Consider the following 16899-nt stretch of genomic DNA (forward strand, 5'->3'; position numbering starts at 1 on the left):
TCCACGCTCCAATGAGCAATAATAACTTTACATATTATGGAATATGTACCCTGAATGTGGAAGATCCACACAAGAACGTGCCCCAGTTATAGGAATGTGGAAGCTCTACATTGTTCTTGCGAGAGCCAGGAGTAACGATTGCTGACGATGCTGAGATATTTAAAAATTCCGTGACTATTGATGCACATTGTCAAACATAAATCGGCCATCATAAGCCACAGGAGTATCATCATCCCGAGCTGTCAACATCCCGAATGGTTATGCAATGCGACAATCCATTTAAGCTCCCGTAGTCGAGTTGATCTCACCGCTCCATCTCTTCGGTGGACGTTTTGACATATCAGCAATTACATCAACAATGACAATAAGATACCAACAACAATAATAGGTAAGTTAAGTAAAACACATACTTACTTTATCATGGGAATACTACAAATCGTTTTAGGTAGATTATTTATAAATATAAATTGGAAAATACTATTCACTCTCGATAAATGCTCTTAGAAAACGTGGTCTTTAAAGGTATTCAGATGAGTCAAATGGATTAGTGTTTTTATTTCCAGAGAAGTGATATAACACGTTTCGAGTAACCTTTTAAAATCAAAACAAATATTGTATACGTCTGCACAAGGCTTGAGTTGTTGAACCGCTTGCAATACACTCTATGTATATACGTTGTCAATATCACATAGTTTATCTGCATAAGCTTACAGATGCTATATATTACCAGCCCACTGGTAGTACCGGGAATTCCATTTATGCCCCATAATGAGGATAGTCACTGTACAAGACAGAGTATGTTGAACTTATTTTGCACCGTACGTAGCCAACCATGCTAATCGGAGGTGCGGTGCTGTATAGTATATTACCTATGGCATATGTAATCATTAATATGGACATTGACAAAAAAACATTGTAAGAGACATCTCGACTGCTAAGAAAAGTAAGCGGGCTTGAGAAGGACACATCACTAGAAGGGACAATGGGCGGTGGTTGAGACGAACTTGGAGTGGCAGCCAAAGTGGCAATCGTTTCTTGACCCTCGCAGAATGAAAAACCGAGTCAAGCCTCCAACCACGCTTCACATTTGCAACCTTCCAAGTGTAAGTTGTGCGTTACAACCACAGGGCCACTTGGTCCGTAAAATCTATTTTTGGCTGGTGCAATGCGAACAATGCAGTAGTATACACTGATGCAACCAAAGTTATCTGGTGGGTGACGTATATTTGCTGCTCTGCCAAAATTCTTCGAATGTGTGCTATTCACATGCTGGTTGAGGGTCAATTCCTGCACGACGGATCGCTCTGCCTTTTAATGCAGAGATGGGAAAAGTGCACCCGGCGCTCTGCCAGGCTTAAGTTCTCCACCAGCATGTGAGTCACACTCAATACATTTCAGGCAGATTTTTGCTAATCTGCATGGTTACTCTGTTGGGGATTTTATTTACCACATGTAAAACAGATCTCCTCTGATTGGAGGGATGGTACCACAAGTCTGCCCTCGTATGTCTAAACCAAGACCTCAAACTTATTCTGGAAAATAAGTCTGAGCACTTTTGGAGAAAACTTCAAGGTTTTACAAATATCCAACCAAAATGTAACACAGGTTAATATATGTAAATGTTTATTCAGCCTTACATAGCATGCTTAACACTCATGTTCTATTTGTGGTCTGATGAGTACATCTAATGAGTTAAATGTCTAATAAATCTACTGAGTTTAAGAAGTATTGTAGGCTATAAGCCGTGTAAGCCTACATTTGCTCAATCATAGATGATGGAAACCTCTGTGCTAATGGCTCGTGTTTTGGCCCTTGGACCTTGTGCACTCATTTGTTGGTGACGTAAATGATTTTGTGGCGGTCGATGAGTTCGATGTCTTTCTCCAGCTGCTTCATCTCCGTCTCCAGGCGCTCCTTGCGATGCTTCTTGGGGGCTGTGTCGGTCACAACGGACAGTCCCTGGTACTGGCGATGCAGCTCATCCCAGTTCTGCTTCAGGCCCTGCATGCATAATCAGCACGATAAGCACAGCATTTCATTGGGGTTGGTGCATCATACGCCGATGAAGCCTTCATGGAGGCACTCGGCTGCTTGACAATTTCTATAGAAATTTGGTAACGTAAGTAAAAAAGATACAGCCCTTTGTCAATCCACTGCTGGAAGTACACCTCCTCACACCGTGTTTCTCGTGGGCGTTGTTTAACCATAATTTAGCACGCTGATCCATGCAGGCTGGTTAAGGGGGGCCGGTTAGAAAATTACACCCTACTGATGTTTGCCGTGGCCAGGAATTGAACCCAGTATTCCTGGGTTCATAGCATAGTGCACTTACCACTGCACCATCGCTCCACTATAACTCTATCCACGCATAATTGGAGTGTTCCGCTCTCATATAAGTAAATTTTTCTCAAGCTAATCCTGTCTCCCCCTACATGAACAAATATTAGAACATCCCAATGCAGGGCCCTCCATAATACTGTTTATTTTTTATTGCAGCTTTAAGGTCCTATGGGTGTGGCTGGGTATCCTACTGGTCAATGCACTTGCATAAAATCAACGGTTTAAATTTAACCGTCCCACATAAATGTCTGCAGGCAATTATTTTAATACAATGCTGTAAAGACTATCCAATGTATTTTAGAATAATAGTCAATCGCACTCCACCCTAATAGTTCAACATGTAACCAAAAATGTAATTGTAAACAATATAAGTTTTCCAGGGCTCCCTTGAAAGTAATGCAAATTGTCTCTAAACTATTTACTAACATTGCTTTTATGACGCTGTGCTCGTGTTATCACGTGACCCGACCTGGACTGTCTTGCCAATCCTTGGACATTGGACTTTAGAAGAAACGCACACACCTTATGAACTCATGGGCTCGATCTAAACATATGGTAAACATGTTATCCCAAATGTTTGCAGAGGGAAATATTTTAGCACGTATGTTGTATGGGTCTATTGCAAGGCAAAATGGTCATACAAAGCAGGACCAACTTTGCTATGTTTCACAAACATCTCTAATTGAAAATGTGCAGCTTAAAGAAATATAATACATTGGTGGCAAAACAGTACAATAGTTTCATGCCAGAGTTGCAAGACTTAATGCCAGAGTTGCAAGCCTCAAGATTAAAAAATACACAAAAAGAGGTTCTTATCTCGAAATGGAGCATGATGTGTATCAAAGCTCAGTTATCAACACAGAGAAAATGTAAATGTTAAAATTATTTGAGTAAAAAGGCAAGAGATATTACATGAAAAGTAATTTCCAATTGTGCGGTATGGTTTTGCTGTCTATGTTGGCTTTGCGGAATATAAACACATTTTCTTAGAGCCACAACACAAATTATATACACTTAGGATATGTACTGTTGGGTAGTGACATGGCCTATGGAAGTAGTTCCCAACCGGGGGTACGTGTAAATTTCCCAGGGGGTACATGAGGTAATTTATAAATGTGTGAAATTATATGATACATGAGTCATTGGTGAATAATCATATAAGAATTTACGAATATAAAATAACAATACAATTTAAATCCATATGGTAACTTGGAACGATATAAAAGACCTTTCTAAACTTACTGATTGTAAACAATGCGGTTTCCACGAGTAACCAGCGAGTGCCAACAAATGACGTCACGCATTTTTTTTTATTATTCGCTTGCAGTGACTCGCTAGTTATGACACCTCACAAAATGGACAATTGGTTAAAATATTGATGCTCATTAATTCCTACATTTATTTCTCAGACAACCATGTTGGGTCAGACAAGGGGAGGGTGGGGGGCATAACTCGGTTGAAACAAAATTCAACAAGGGAGGGAGGTAACAGTAGACAAAAATGGTTGAGAGCCACTGGCCTAGGGGTATTGCGTTCGCTGCTTATTGCAAAGGTTCACGGTTCAAATCCTGCGGCCGCCGTGATTAATCCTGCAGGTGTAAGAAAACACAATTTTTCACGCTCTGTATGCTTTGCAGTGGACGTTAAAGATCACATGGCAGCATTTGCAAGAGTAGGCCATTGCGTGCTGGGCGTCATGATCCAAGTTGTACAAAAAAGTGAAAAATAACATGCAAATTACTTAATTGCAATCATTGCCTATGTTGTCAAAATATTGTCAGGACCCTACTAAAACAGGCATGAGACTCAGTGAGACTTTAAACAAGCAGCATACTCTGTTGAATAAATTTAAAGAGAGATCGAAAATATATTTTGTACGTATCATATAGGTATTGCAAGTTGACATTGGTATTATTTGTGATGATTGCTCATTTTCCGTCAGCATTTTTGTAACAATGTGGTAGAGACCCATTGACACCAATGGAGCCACATTTTAACCTCATTAATAATAAGTTACTTGATTTGAGAGTGAGGTCACAAATTAGCAGGAATATTTTGTTGCATTTTTACTATACTTTGAAATCAAAACTATGCCAACAATCATTTCCAGAGATGAAGAGCTGTAGTATAGTTCATTCAGATACCAGAGCACCGCAATTAATGAAGACAACAGAAATGCACGATCTCATTATAACACTACATTTAAAATCCAATGGATCTTTCTTACCCAATACCGCAATATAAGAGGCATCTGCATGTGTAAGTTATATGCTCTATAAAGTGAGGTTTCCTGCATGTCTGTAATGATTTCATATATTTTTTATCCATCAGAGCTCTATTAGAGGAAGTACATGAAAAAGTAACAGTATATGATGGGTATTTAAAGGATTTGGTGAATTGGTTGAGCTCATCAAACACACGATAATTGACATCCCGGATGAACCACAAGTCGCTGCCCAGATTCAAACCTAAAACACTTAAAATGGTCATCTAACTCCTGCTTGCAATGTGGCCCCAAGAGCATGAGTGTGAAGTAGTCTGTATGGATCTGGCCATCTCCGGTCGATTACCTGCAGGATGCTGCTTCTCTCCTGCTCGGACATCTGGTTCAGGGCCCCACGACGCAAACGCTCACGCACGTACGCGTCATACTCCTCCTGCGCCTGCCGCATCTCCTCGTTGCGCTTGACGATGTACTCTGGAACCTGGCCATACTCCTGTGGGATGTGAGTGGGAGTTCATGCTAAAATGGTTTGCTAAGATACTCAACGAAACAGTAACCAAATCACAATAAATGTTATAATGATCACTATTGTGATATATGGGTAAACAGGTGCAAGGATATTGCATTACTTTATTTGTATGTTCTTGTTTAATAGGAAAAACTTAATGAAGAGCAATAACCAATATGAAATGTTTAGGTCACATTTCAGGTTTCCCTCACTTTATGCGGCAGATGCGTTCCAACAAAAGAGCACACAAAGCGCAAACTTACGAGACCGTCGTCTGCCGAGTAGTGGATAGTCCACACACAATGTTGTCCCACGTCCGACCATATAGCCGCATCTGAGTGAATTCCAACCCCATATAGAGCATTTTGGGTTGAAATAGGTTATCCGCATATACGCAAAATTGCACACTGGTATGTCTTGACGTCGCAAAGCTCAGATGACGAATTGATAGAATTTTGAATAGTCAAATTAAATCAGAGTTTCTTTCACTGTGTTTAGCTCCTTTGGCAACCCTGCAGCAATGGTGTAAATTCCAAATTCCAATTATAAGTGCTATTTCAATAGGACAACCACTGTTAACTTCCCAGGACCAACTTTAATGAGCATCTTGTAAAATAAAGATGTCTAGTCAGGTACCACTGTTGAAAAATGTTCAACTCGAAATCTGCACATTGCGAAATGAACATCTGAAGATTGCGAGTTGAAGTAAATGAGCAATAATTCGTTAAATCTGTGTTGTTTATACGGAGCCAGTGGTGGAAGTTTTGTGTTGCGATGTTTTGCCGTCCCCCACACCTCCCATTAGCACAGTTGACCACGTACGGTGTGAAAGAAGTTCAACATACATACGTTATTGTGGCAACTAGTCTCTCCATAATCATACAAATCTTAACTTTCCACAAACTAGTGCCTATTTTATCAACCCCAGATAGAAGAGTCGACATATAATCAGTATTTGAACTCATGATTGTGAGCCAGGTGCTTTTCAGCACCAGGTAGGATGATTTGAATCTTGACTTAAAGCTTTCGTGACTGCAGGAATTCATATTCTTTGGGTCTTTCGGTAAAGTCACGTAGATAGGTTCAAAGAAAATAACAAAATAACTAAAAACTACGACGTTTCGATCGCAACACAAGCGGTCATCAGTAACAAGATTTTGTTTTTTTCTTTGAACCTATCTACGTGACTTTAACGAAAGACCCAAAGAATAGGATGATTTAACTCAACTTATTTTTAAATTTACATTTTATACGTTTGTCCATTTTATCTTCTCTATTGACGTGTCGTAGATTTCAGCAAGGATACCGAAGGTATAAATGGTGTCATGTGAGAAACATGCCAGTGTTGCCGAGTATTTTTTAACCCACTTCACTGCTGGATCACAGAAGATGACCTTTGATAAATGTGGCATGTTGTTCCATGACCATGAGTATTTGTACCATTTGGCGGTGATCTGAACTTCTTCCTTTTATTTATTTTAGCACATTTGTTTAAACAGAAATTTCACACTGAGTCTAACAACTCTTATTCAAGAGGGTCCTGCCAAGTATTCACAGGGGGGTGATGATTGTTACATGGATTCTAATTGATAAATTTGTGGTTAATTTTACGAATGCGGACCATGATGCTGGCACACAATGGCGTACTTTTGTGAATTATACCATTGGATCTTTACGTCCAATCTTAAGTAGACGCTGCACATTTTGACAGTTGATACACCCGCAGCATTAATCGCTAACGTGTTAACGGTGGGCTATTTTGTATTTTCAATCGATAGTTGTGAGTCAATCATTGTTAATAATATATGTGAAATAGAATGGTTGATATGCTGTTTTTTGTAAAAAAAAAAAATGCCACAAAAAATGCTGGATTTTTTTAACTGCTAAATGTGAAAATATACATTTGGTTTATTTTATACAATTTTGCATAAACTATTCAACAAAACATTGAGGTGAGGTGACCAGGGAGCTCACTCAGTCAGCACTGTTGAGATCCTGGGTTTGAACCCAGTGACCTGTGATTAAACCGGGTTCTCAGTTGTAGCGACTTAATCATCTCAGCTGTTTCACAAATTACTTCACAAAATGACAATTAAAAAATGTTGATTTGACTGCCATGCGATTAATATTTCTCAAACAGGGCATGTGGGAAAATGCAGCACCGCTAGTGCGGATAAGAAGTCACTTAAAAGGACATCAATAATTCTATCGTATCATCCTTCTGTAGACTATTCTCAGCTAGATTTACAAATTGACATTTCTTTGTATTATGACATGAGGAAGAGATGGAAAAATATGTTTTGGAATAGTTTCAATGTCAACAATTATCATATAACATAAGAACATCATGTTAAGTTATTCATGTAAAAACTAAATAATACCAATAGTTTGAAAGAGAAAATTAATGCAAACATCTTCTTGGTTCTTTCGGTAAAGTCACGTAGAAGGAAAATAATAAAATAATAAAAATAAAACATAATAAAATAATTCTCACGACGTTTCGGTCACAACGCAAGCAGCCGTCTTCAGGTGGAGAACAGGTCTGTCGAGAAGGCAGAGTCTGAGAAGGCAGAGTCTGAAACTTCAGACTCTGCCTTCTCGACAGACCTGTTCTCCACCTGAAGACGGCTGCTTGTGTTGTGGCCGAAACGTCGTGAGAATTATTTTATTAAGTTTTATTTTTATTATTTTATTATTTTCCTTCTACGTGACTTTACCGAAAGAACCAAGAAGATGAATCCCTGCAGTCACAAAAGCTTTAAATCGAAATTTATTGCAAACAGTTTGTTAAATGGCAATCAAAAACATTAAAATGGATCTAGAATAAGCCAAATAAAAAATATATATGTTAGCCTGGTGGTTTTTCGGTGTAATCATTATTGACTCAACTACGATCATTAACTCTCTATACTTGAGAAGCCAGCTTAATCATCATTGGCTGCCCAGGTTGGAACCCAGCATCTCATTGGTGCTGGCTCATTGCTCTGACACGACACTAGTCCCATCAGCCGCCCAGCAACCCGTAACTTCCACTCACTTTCTTGTGCACGAACTTGGGCATGAGCCCCGAGGGATCCAAGGGCTGGCGATCACCTCTCTTCGTGTCCACCAAGGTGGGCTGCGGGCGGCGTGGGACCGCTGTGATCACGTCCACGGCGTTGGTGTTGACAAAGTCTTTCCTGGAGTGGAGGCCCATGGGCGGCCTCTCGTCATGCCCTGGCACTCGTGGTCGCCGCCTCCCCTCGTCCGGATAATGGAAGGGCTTCTCTGCGACAGGGGTCACACCGCCTTCTTGTGGCCACCGTCGAGACGGGTGGTGCACATCGAGGCAGCTTTAGGGCAATAATCAAGAATGCTTCACAAATGTTTTCGTGAGGTAGAGCAGTCCCACGAGACAATCTCACATGCCTGCAATACTTTGCTTTCGTGGAGGACACAGATGTGCTCCATGTGCAAAGAACTCCCAACTAGCAGTGGGCTGATAGGTGAGCAGCATACAGAAGTACAGCAAGGAAGTTAATAAGTGCTCTGGTTTCCTCCCAAATGCAAATAATCCTAAATGCATTTGCCAGAAATGATTGAACCGTGTACCAGAAGAAATTGTTAATTAGAGCATATGGTCAACTTAGATACATGAATCAGAATCATTGATACTGCCAAATAAATGGAAAAAGGGTTATGGTTAGACAGAGTAGCATGCGAATCAGGGAACAAAAACAAGAGACAATATACAGTATTTACTGATAAGAAAAGTAAATGTGCTTAGGCAGGACATGTCACTAAAATAGATTACAGCTAATATCCTGGTGACAGAATGCACCTTAGAAGCTGACCAAGATAGAGATAAAGTGATGAGAGCAGTCCATGTGCAGGAGACAGTCGGAACACAGCGCCATACTAAGAGATGATGGCAGTGTGGACAGAGGAATAGATAGAAAATGCCTCGTGATAATAATTATATAATCATTATTAAAGTATATGAAATGTGAATGAATGGGAAACTCAGAGAATGGTGTCCAGCCCTCTGAGCAAAGTGTAGCACTCACTCTCAGGCAGAGCAGCATCCCGGGAGTGCTTATGGAGGTATTCCTGTGGAGATGGCACCTCCACCTTGGCTGGACCCATAGTGCGCTGGCCCTTCTTCCTCTCGTTGGTCTCCAGGCGGATTGATTCTCGGAACCTGGATATGTACCTGAACGCACGGAGGAGACCGGGCGGCTCAGTGAGCTAATGCCCATAATATCTGAGCCTGAAGCCTACACAGCTGACATCCTAGGTTTAAATCCATCAGCATCAATTATATGTTAATACACATGACAATCGCTCCTCACGGATTCGTGGTTGCATGGTATTTTTTACTACCAAAAATTCGGAAAGCAATTGGATGCAGTTTGCAGCAGCACGGGTTGAGGAGCGGGGATTGTGAAGGTGGCATTGTATGTTGTTGTAACTTGCTGTCGTTATACCCGCCACCACCCGGTCTTAAATACACAACTCTGCCTGTCGCCTGATGATGCTGGTTGTAATTACCGGTGAAAAGTCGTACTCGAACTGTAAATGTTGTGGGTTTACTTTCCAACACACCGGTGTGCTGAACTAGTAACGAATTGGCACGTTTTGTTTACGTGACAAACCCCTTACTAATTGGGTGTGTCGGGTGGTGGCGGGTTTAACAACACATTTATATTCACGCGATCTAACCTAAAAACAACTTATGGATAATATTTGTCGCCAAAAGCCTACTCCTACGCGTGAAACTCCTACAATGGATGTTGCTGTACTGCCCTCTGTTGACCACCACACGGCACCGTTTGCAATGAAATACGTAAGGTGGAATCTTGGTATCAATCCGGTCACCATTGGCTGCAGAAAAAGCTTAATAATACATTATATTCATTTAGTTTTCACTTACCTTTTGTCATACTCCAGCTATGGGAAATACGTAGATTTAGAAAATCAGGTTTGAACTGAAAGCCAAAGCGGAGACATGAGCACAGGCGAGATGTGGTCCCGATGGTGATTGAGTGCGAGCACAGCGAGCGGTACAAATGTCTTTAATATACTTCGAGGCCGTAGCCATGGAGTCAATATTGGGGGGACCAAATCTTCCAGGGGGTCCGGGGGTCCCTTCCCAGAAAAAAATATCTAAATTTGAAAACGAATTTCCTGCCTAAAATATTCAAAAATTCACTGACACATGGCATGGACTTTTTATTTATTTTTTACAATAATTGCTCTGTTTTTTCTTTTTTTACATTTTCTTGTTTCATTGTATGCAATGGCAGAGATTAGGGATTAATAAAGTACAACCATAACCACAATCATATAAACAGAAATCAATTTTATAGCTATATATTGGGGTGCGACATTTTGAGCATATTTGAATATTGGGGATGTCCCCCCCCCCCAAGATATATTATAATTACGCCCTTGATATACTTGCCTGTCGGCTGGCTTAATGTTGCATCTTCCCTCACTGACACCGCAGCATGCTTTGCGGAGTCTACGACGTTACGTCGGTTCGAGCGAGCACTGCTCATTTGCCCAGTGCCAGGTGACTGCTTACCTGGGTGGCTTCTCCGGAGTCACTTCTTCCCGCGGAATCAGATTGTACACACTCTCCTCCTGGCGGTTCATCATGGCCATCATCGTGTCCGCCTGTATCCCCTGTGTGAAGCACAACAGTCGGACACACACACACACACACAATGTTGATGCGATGATGTTGTTGTTGAAGTGGACAGTTTTAAAGGTGTTCTGTTGGAAGCTGTGTACAAGTGCTGAAGGCAAGACCTATATCGTGCTTAGCATATAGGTATAGCACATTATGTCATATTTCGTGTGTTTAATACGTAGGCTTTCGCGACCAATATCCATAATACAGGTTTTTTGGGGTTAGATCGCGTAAATATATAAAAGTTTCGTTAAACCCGCCACCATCCGACACAACCAATTCGTAAGGTTTGTCACGTAAACAGAACGTGCCAATTCGTTACTAGTACAGCACACCGGTGTGTTGGAGAGCAAAGCCACACCATGAACAATTGATATAATATCGTAAACAAAACCCCTGTATTATGGATATATTTAGTGTGATATACACTACCTTAGAATACAGGGTAGTTCCAATGCCGCAGAATGCCGGACAAAGACGAACGAAGGGCGTTCTTCGTCACCGATATTTTGTGCTGAGGGTGAACAAAAAGAATAATGATATAGCAAAACGGTTAGAAGTATAAACAACACAAATATATTCGACCAAGCGACAACACGGGCGTGGAAGGGGTCCATTAAACCAAGGAAGCCAACGTGGTAAGATCTCGACAAGAGGCAAGGGTTGAGATTGAGTGGGAGTGGTAACACTGGCTAAAGATAACCCTGGCGAACATAATATGCCTCGGTGTAGTGTAGGTAATCATTGCGTTCTCTACTATATAGTTGAATGTATAGTTTACAGATAGTCCCCAAGTTACGATGGTCCGACTTACGATATTTCGATCTTACGACGGCGATACGACAAAATGCATGTTCTTGGTTCTTTCGGTAAAGTCACGTAGAAGGGAAATAATAAAATAATATAGATATAAAACAATAAAAATTCTCACGACGTTTCGACTGCAACACAAGCAATCATCATCAGGTGATCATCCGGTGATGATTGCTTGTGTTGCAGTCGAAACGTCGTGAGAATTTTTATTGTTTTATATTTATTTTATAATTTCCCTTTACCGAAAGAACCAAGAATATGAATCCCTGCAGTCACAAAAGCTTTAAATCAAAGACAAAATGCATGTTAAAAGTTTTTATAGCAGATTAGGATTGTTTCCTGAAAAAACTTTCTATTCAATTGTAGTTCATATAGGTAGGCTAAGAATTTACCTTGTTTTTACTTTACATTTTACCGTGCAATACAGTATTGTAATAAATACATACAGTATATAGTTTATACACTACGCTACTCTAAATAGCTCTGTTTTGCTAAATTATCACCATTCTTTAAGCCTCCTGGGTAGGCGAGGCAATCTTCGACTTAGGATTTTTCGACTTACGATGGGGTCGTCGTAACGCATCTCCATCGTAAGTAGAGGACTACCTGTACTATACAGCAGTATGTATATGTGCTACTATTACGATCAGTGTAGTTTATAACAGTAAACACCATAGTAACAAGCGCAGTTTACTCTTGTATAGTAAACACTGTACGTAATTACAAGTGTCTTATCAAGTCGTAACAAAGCAAACTCCACAACAATTACCAGTTCACCATAGCACTGTGATCGCTGTAATAATATAATCACTGTGCAGTATTTTACTTTCACGTACTTTTACCACAGTATTGTATAGTAATCGCCGTCGAAATAGTTGTAGTAAACGCATTACTATAGAATTACCGTAACGTACCAAAGCAATCACTGCCGTGTAATTAACTGCAGTAGCCACTCGAGTACATTACCTTGGCAATAGTGGTAGTTAGTAGTGAAGCTTGCCACACTGTTGTATATTAAACGATGTAGATTGGTAATTATACGATACCACGGTTAACGGCAGAGTAACCGCTATAGCTGACCACGCTAATTCTATCGTAAATTCACGTCATTTACCACCATCACCACAGCTGCAACAGCACGTATCAAGCATCATGCACGGGATTGTAAGAGTATATTTATAATAAAACACAATAAAACTATACATACCTTAGCAAGCTGCAAGTTGGTGCTGCTGCTGCTGTACTCGACTTGTGGGTCTTGTCGAGGGGTTAAGTCCAGGCCCAGTACTATAACTATATAGGGGATTGTTAAGTCCAGGTCCAGTACTACAACTATATAGGGGATGTTAAGTCCAGGCCTAGGGCTACAACTATTAGGGGATTGTTAAGTACAGGCCCAGTACTACAACTATATAGGGGATTGTTAAGTACAGGCCTAGGGCTACAACTATATAGGGGATGTTAAGTACAGGCCCAGTACTATAACTATATAGGGGTTGTTGCAGAGGGGATGCGAGGTGTAGGTACAGCACTATAGGTACACCTGGAGCGAGGTTGTGGCTGTATAGGGGATGTGAGGTGTATGTACAGCACTATAGGTACACCTGGAGCGAGGTTGTGGCTGTATAGGGGATGTGAGGTGTATGTACAGCACTATAGGTACACCTGGAGCGAGGTTGTGGCTACAAGGGGGTTAAGTCCGGGCGCAGGACTACAACGCGCTGGCTGTTGCTAGGCGACGCGTTGCTAGTGCGCGCCGTTGCTAGGGACGCGTTGCATTTGGTAGACCGCATAGAGCGGTGGGCGTATTGGTCAAGCGCGCTCCTGTGGGCTCCACCCCCCCACCCAATCAGCCCCCACCCACAACAACAACACCCCCCACTCACCCCTCACCCCACCCACTCACCCCCCCCCACCCACTCAGCCCCCACCCACAACAACAACCGCCATTCGCCACTAAGTGGCGGTGACGTCACCACGACGCTTGTGCCAGGCCATGTGCACCTTGAGGCCACGTGAAGTGTCGAACGCCCGCTGGCAGGAGGTCACGGGGCAGACCCAGGTGCCACGGGTCGACTGACCGAGATGACCGAGATGACTGGCTGATGCACCACCTGTGCCCCCTACTGTGCCAACTTGCTGTGCTTTAGCCACCCGGCGCTCCGCTCGTTGTTGTGAGCGTCGCTCCTCCGCCCTCCGTTGTTGTTGGAGGGCGACTGCCTCCAACTGCCCAGTAGCGTCCTTCACGAGCCTCCTCCACTGAGGCCGATCTTGACACCGCTGGTACCAGTCATCGGCAAGTCCACTCAGCTCCACGTCCTCCTGTACCACATCACTCCATCTCTTCTCTAGCCCGTGCCGCGCCCGTTTAGCCCCCTCGATCCGGCCGAACAAAAGCTGTTTAGGCATGCGGTGGCTGGGCATGCGGGCTACATGACCCAGCCAACGCAGCCTTGCCTGCCGGAGGAGCTCACTGATGGGACTTTGCCCAGATCTTTCAAGGACTTGTGAGCTCCTCACACAATCCAGCCTGGTCAAACCCAGGATGGATCGTAGGCAGGCCAGCCTAAATGTTTCCAACCGGCGAAGATGCTCCACTAGGGGGGTCCACGTTTCGCAAGCGTAGAGAAGGGAGGGAATGACCGTGGCCGAGAAGACCTGAAGCTTCGTGCGGAGCGACAGACCAGGTAGCTTCCACACAGCGTTACGCAACCGATGAAAAGATATTGCCGCTCGACTGATTCGGAGTGAGACCTCTGCTGATAAACTGGAGCTGGTCATGAGCACACTGCCCAGGTATGGGAAACTCTCTACTCTCTCCACAACTGCCCCATCACCGATTGGGAGTTGTGGGGGCGGAGTGCCCGATGGTACAAAATACCCAGGCAGGTGCTTAGTTTTGGTGGGGCTGATGGTAAGGCCCCACCTCTTAGTGGCACACTCCAGCCTCAGCAGCAGCGTCTCCAACTCCTCTTCTGAATGAGCAGCTATTACCAAATCATCGGCATACATAACGTGGTTGACCAATAGGGAGCCATCCCTTGATCGCACCCGGGCGTCGATCAGCCTCCCATTATATCTGTACCAAATGGTAATTCCCCCGGTACAGCTATTGAAGGCTTCACGAACTACGCAGTCGAAATAGATGTTAAATAATGTGGGAGCCAGAGGACATCCCTGTCGCACCCCAAGGTGTACAGGGAAAGGCTCCGACTCCCGGCCACGTAGTTTTACCCGGGCCCGCTCACCATCATGAAGGTCCTTAATGATCGTGAGCAGAGGGTCAGGGACTCCGAAAGCACGAAGAACAACCCAGAGCCCAGTCCTACTGATGGTATCATAGGCCTTGACCAGGTCAATAAAGCAGAGATGTAGGTCTTTTTGGAATTCCCTACACCTCTGCTGTAGCAGACGGACAGAAAATATGGCATCTGTGCAGGACCGCCCTTTCCTGAAACCACATTGGGGCTCCGCAAGCCTCTCCTCAGCATGCCTAGCAAGGCGATGTTGAATAATCCTTGCCAGGACCTTACCCGGCACACTGAGGAGTGAGATGCCCCTGTAGTTGTTACAGTCTGTGCGGTCCCCCTTCTTAAAGAGGGGGACCACCAGGGCATCCTTCCAGTCCTGCGGAACCCGTCCAGTGGTCCAGACTGTTGTTATGATGTCATATAGGGCAGTCTGTGCACAAACGCCACCCTCCCTCAGCATTTCGCCTGGGAGATCATCTCTGCCCGGTGCCTTCCCTGGTCTCAGACTCCGGATCGCCCTCAGTACTTCCTCAACAGCCGGTACCTCAGCCAGCCACTCACAGGGGGTGACCTCTTCCAATATTTGAGGCACCGCAGCCTCAGCAGGGTTATCCCCACTTTGTGCCATGATGTTTTCCTGGCTGAGAGATTTTCCCTCCCCCAGGACCTCACAGAAATGCTCAGCAAATCTGCAAACCTGTTCCTGGGGGTCGGAGATTGGATCACCGTTTTTTCCTCTAATGATGGTAATAGGTGTGGCGCTGCAGGTTACTTTTTTGATGGAGTTAAATAGTGATTTGTGATCGCGGGCCACTGAGGCAGACTCCATCTCCTCAGCAACCCGCGACCACCACCCATCCTTACAGCGCCTTACGGCTCTCCGAACCTCCGAGCGAAGGCTGCGGTAAACCTCCTCATTCTCTGACGTGGGATGCTGTAGGCGATGAGAGTGGGCCTGTCGCTTTTTCTCAATTAACCTGAACACCTCCTCCGTCAGCCAGGGTTCCCGGGGAGGTCTGGACCGCGTACCCAAAGCAGCCATTGCAGCTGCATGAGTCACAGTCTTAAACCTCGCCCATTTACCCTCGACATCAGGTGGAGTGGGGGACGATGCCAACCCCAGCTGCAAGCGATGATGAAATTCTCGCTTGCAACTTTCATCAGCTAACTTAGACCAGGCCACTTTTGGTTGGAATGGGATCCTGGGTGTACACCCACCACCGGAGTGGAAGAATGGCAGGCGCATCTTACAGATGACTAGTCGATGGTCAGAGGGCAGATCAGCTCCACGGTAGGTCCTGGTGTCAAGGACATGGGCTCGCATCCGCTGGTCCGTCACTACGTAGTCCAGCAGATGTTCTTGCTTGGACCCGGCATGCATCCATGATGTTGTGTGGATGCGCCGATGCCGGAAGAGCGTGTTGGTAATTACAAGCCCATGGGCTGCACAGAAATCTAGCAGCCTCCTACCGTTGTTATTGAGCTGATCTGGCCCATGCCTTCCAATCACTCCAGACCAGGTGCCAGCATCATGACCAACTCGGGCATTGAAGTCACCCAACAAGATGACTCTGTCCCGAGTGGCCACTTTAGCCAGCACCTGTGACAGTAGGTCATAGAAAGCGTCTGACTCATCGGCTTTGCCTGCATCCCTCCACGGATGTTCGTCTTCGGTGGGGGCGTAAGTAACCACCCACAACAACAACACCCCCCACTCACCCCTCACCCCACCCACTCACCCCCCCCCACCCACTCAGCCCCCACCCACAACAACAACACCCCCCACTCACCCCTCACCCCACCCACTCACTCCCACCCACACCCCCCACCCACTCACCCCCACCCGCTCACCCCTCCTACCCGCTCAACAACAACAGCCGCCATTCGCCACTAAGTGGCGGTGACGTCACCACGACGCTCGTGCCAGGCCATGTGCACCTTGAGGCCACGTGAGGTGTCGAACGCCCGCTGGCAGGAGGTCACGGGGCAGACCCAGGTGCCACGGGTCGACTGACCGAGATGACCGAGATGACTGGCTGATGCACTACCTGTGCCCCCTACTGTGCCAACTTGCTGTGCTTTAGCCACC

The 16899-nt window shown here is 44.4% G+C and overlaps 1 protein-coding gene across 2 annotated transcripts; it reads right to left on the minus strand.

Annotated features, from left to right (window-relative positions):
* Nucleotides 1–539: 539 nt before the first annotated feature.
* On the minus strand, nt 540–13344 carry ENKUR (enkurin, TRPC channel interacting protein). Of its 2 annotated transcripts, none has more exons than XM_078865729.1 (7): nt 12767–13344; nt 11179–11260; nt 10639–10739; nt 9119–9264; nt 8110–8360; nt 4911–5057; nt 540–2001 (listed from the first exon to the last, which is right to left on the minus strand). In XM_078865729.1, exons 3-7 carry the CDS (start codon nt 10719–10721, stop codon nt 1828–1830), a joined length of 801 nt encoding a protein of 266 aa, XP_078721855.1. In that variant the 5' UTR covers nt 10722–10739; nt 11179–11260; nt 12767–13344; the 3' UTR covers nt 540–1827. The 2 variants fall into 2 exon arrangements, with proteins under 2 accessions (XP_078721855.1, XP_078721854.1); XM_078865728.1 differs by having other exon boundaries at nt 541–2001; nt 8110–8363; nt 12767–13333.
* Nucleotides 13345–16899: the final 3555 nt, after the last annotated feature.

The sequence above is a fragment of the Lampetra fluviatilis genome, chromosome 21 (assembly GCF_964198595.1).
Source record: "Lampetra fluviatilis chromosome 21, kcLamFluv1.1, whole genome shotgun sequence".
In the NCBI taxonomy this organism is placed as follows: Eukaryota; Metazoa; Chordata; class Hyperoartia; order Petromyzontiformes; family Petromyzontidae; genus Lampetra; species Lampetra fluviatilis.

Excerpts from the sequence above, each read along its gene's own strand:
- ENKUR (XM_078865728.1), bottom strand. The coding sequence starts at position 10,721 with ATGATGGCCATGATGAACCGCCAGGAGGAGAGTGTGTACAATCTGATT. Across the intron at positions 8,364-9,118 it reads GGATGCTGCTCTGCCTGAGA|AAGGCGGTGTGACCCCTGTC; the intron begins GTGAGTGCTACA and ends GGTGGCCACAAG. Across the intron at positions 5,058-8,109 it reads CCAAGTTCGTGCACAAGAAA|GAGTATGGCCAGGTTCCAGA; the intron begins GTGAGTGGAAGT and ends CACATCCCACAG.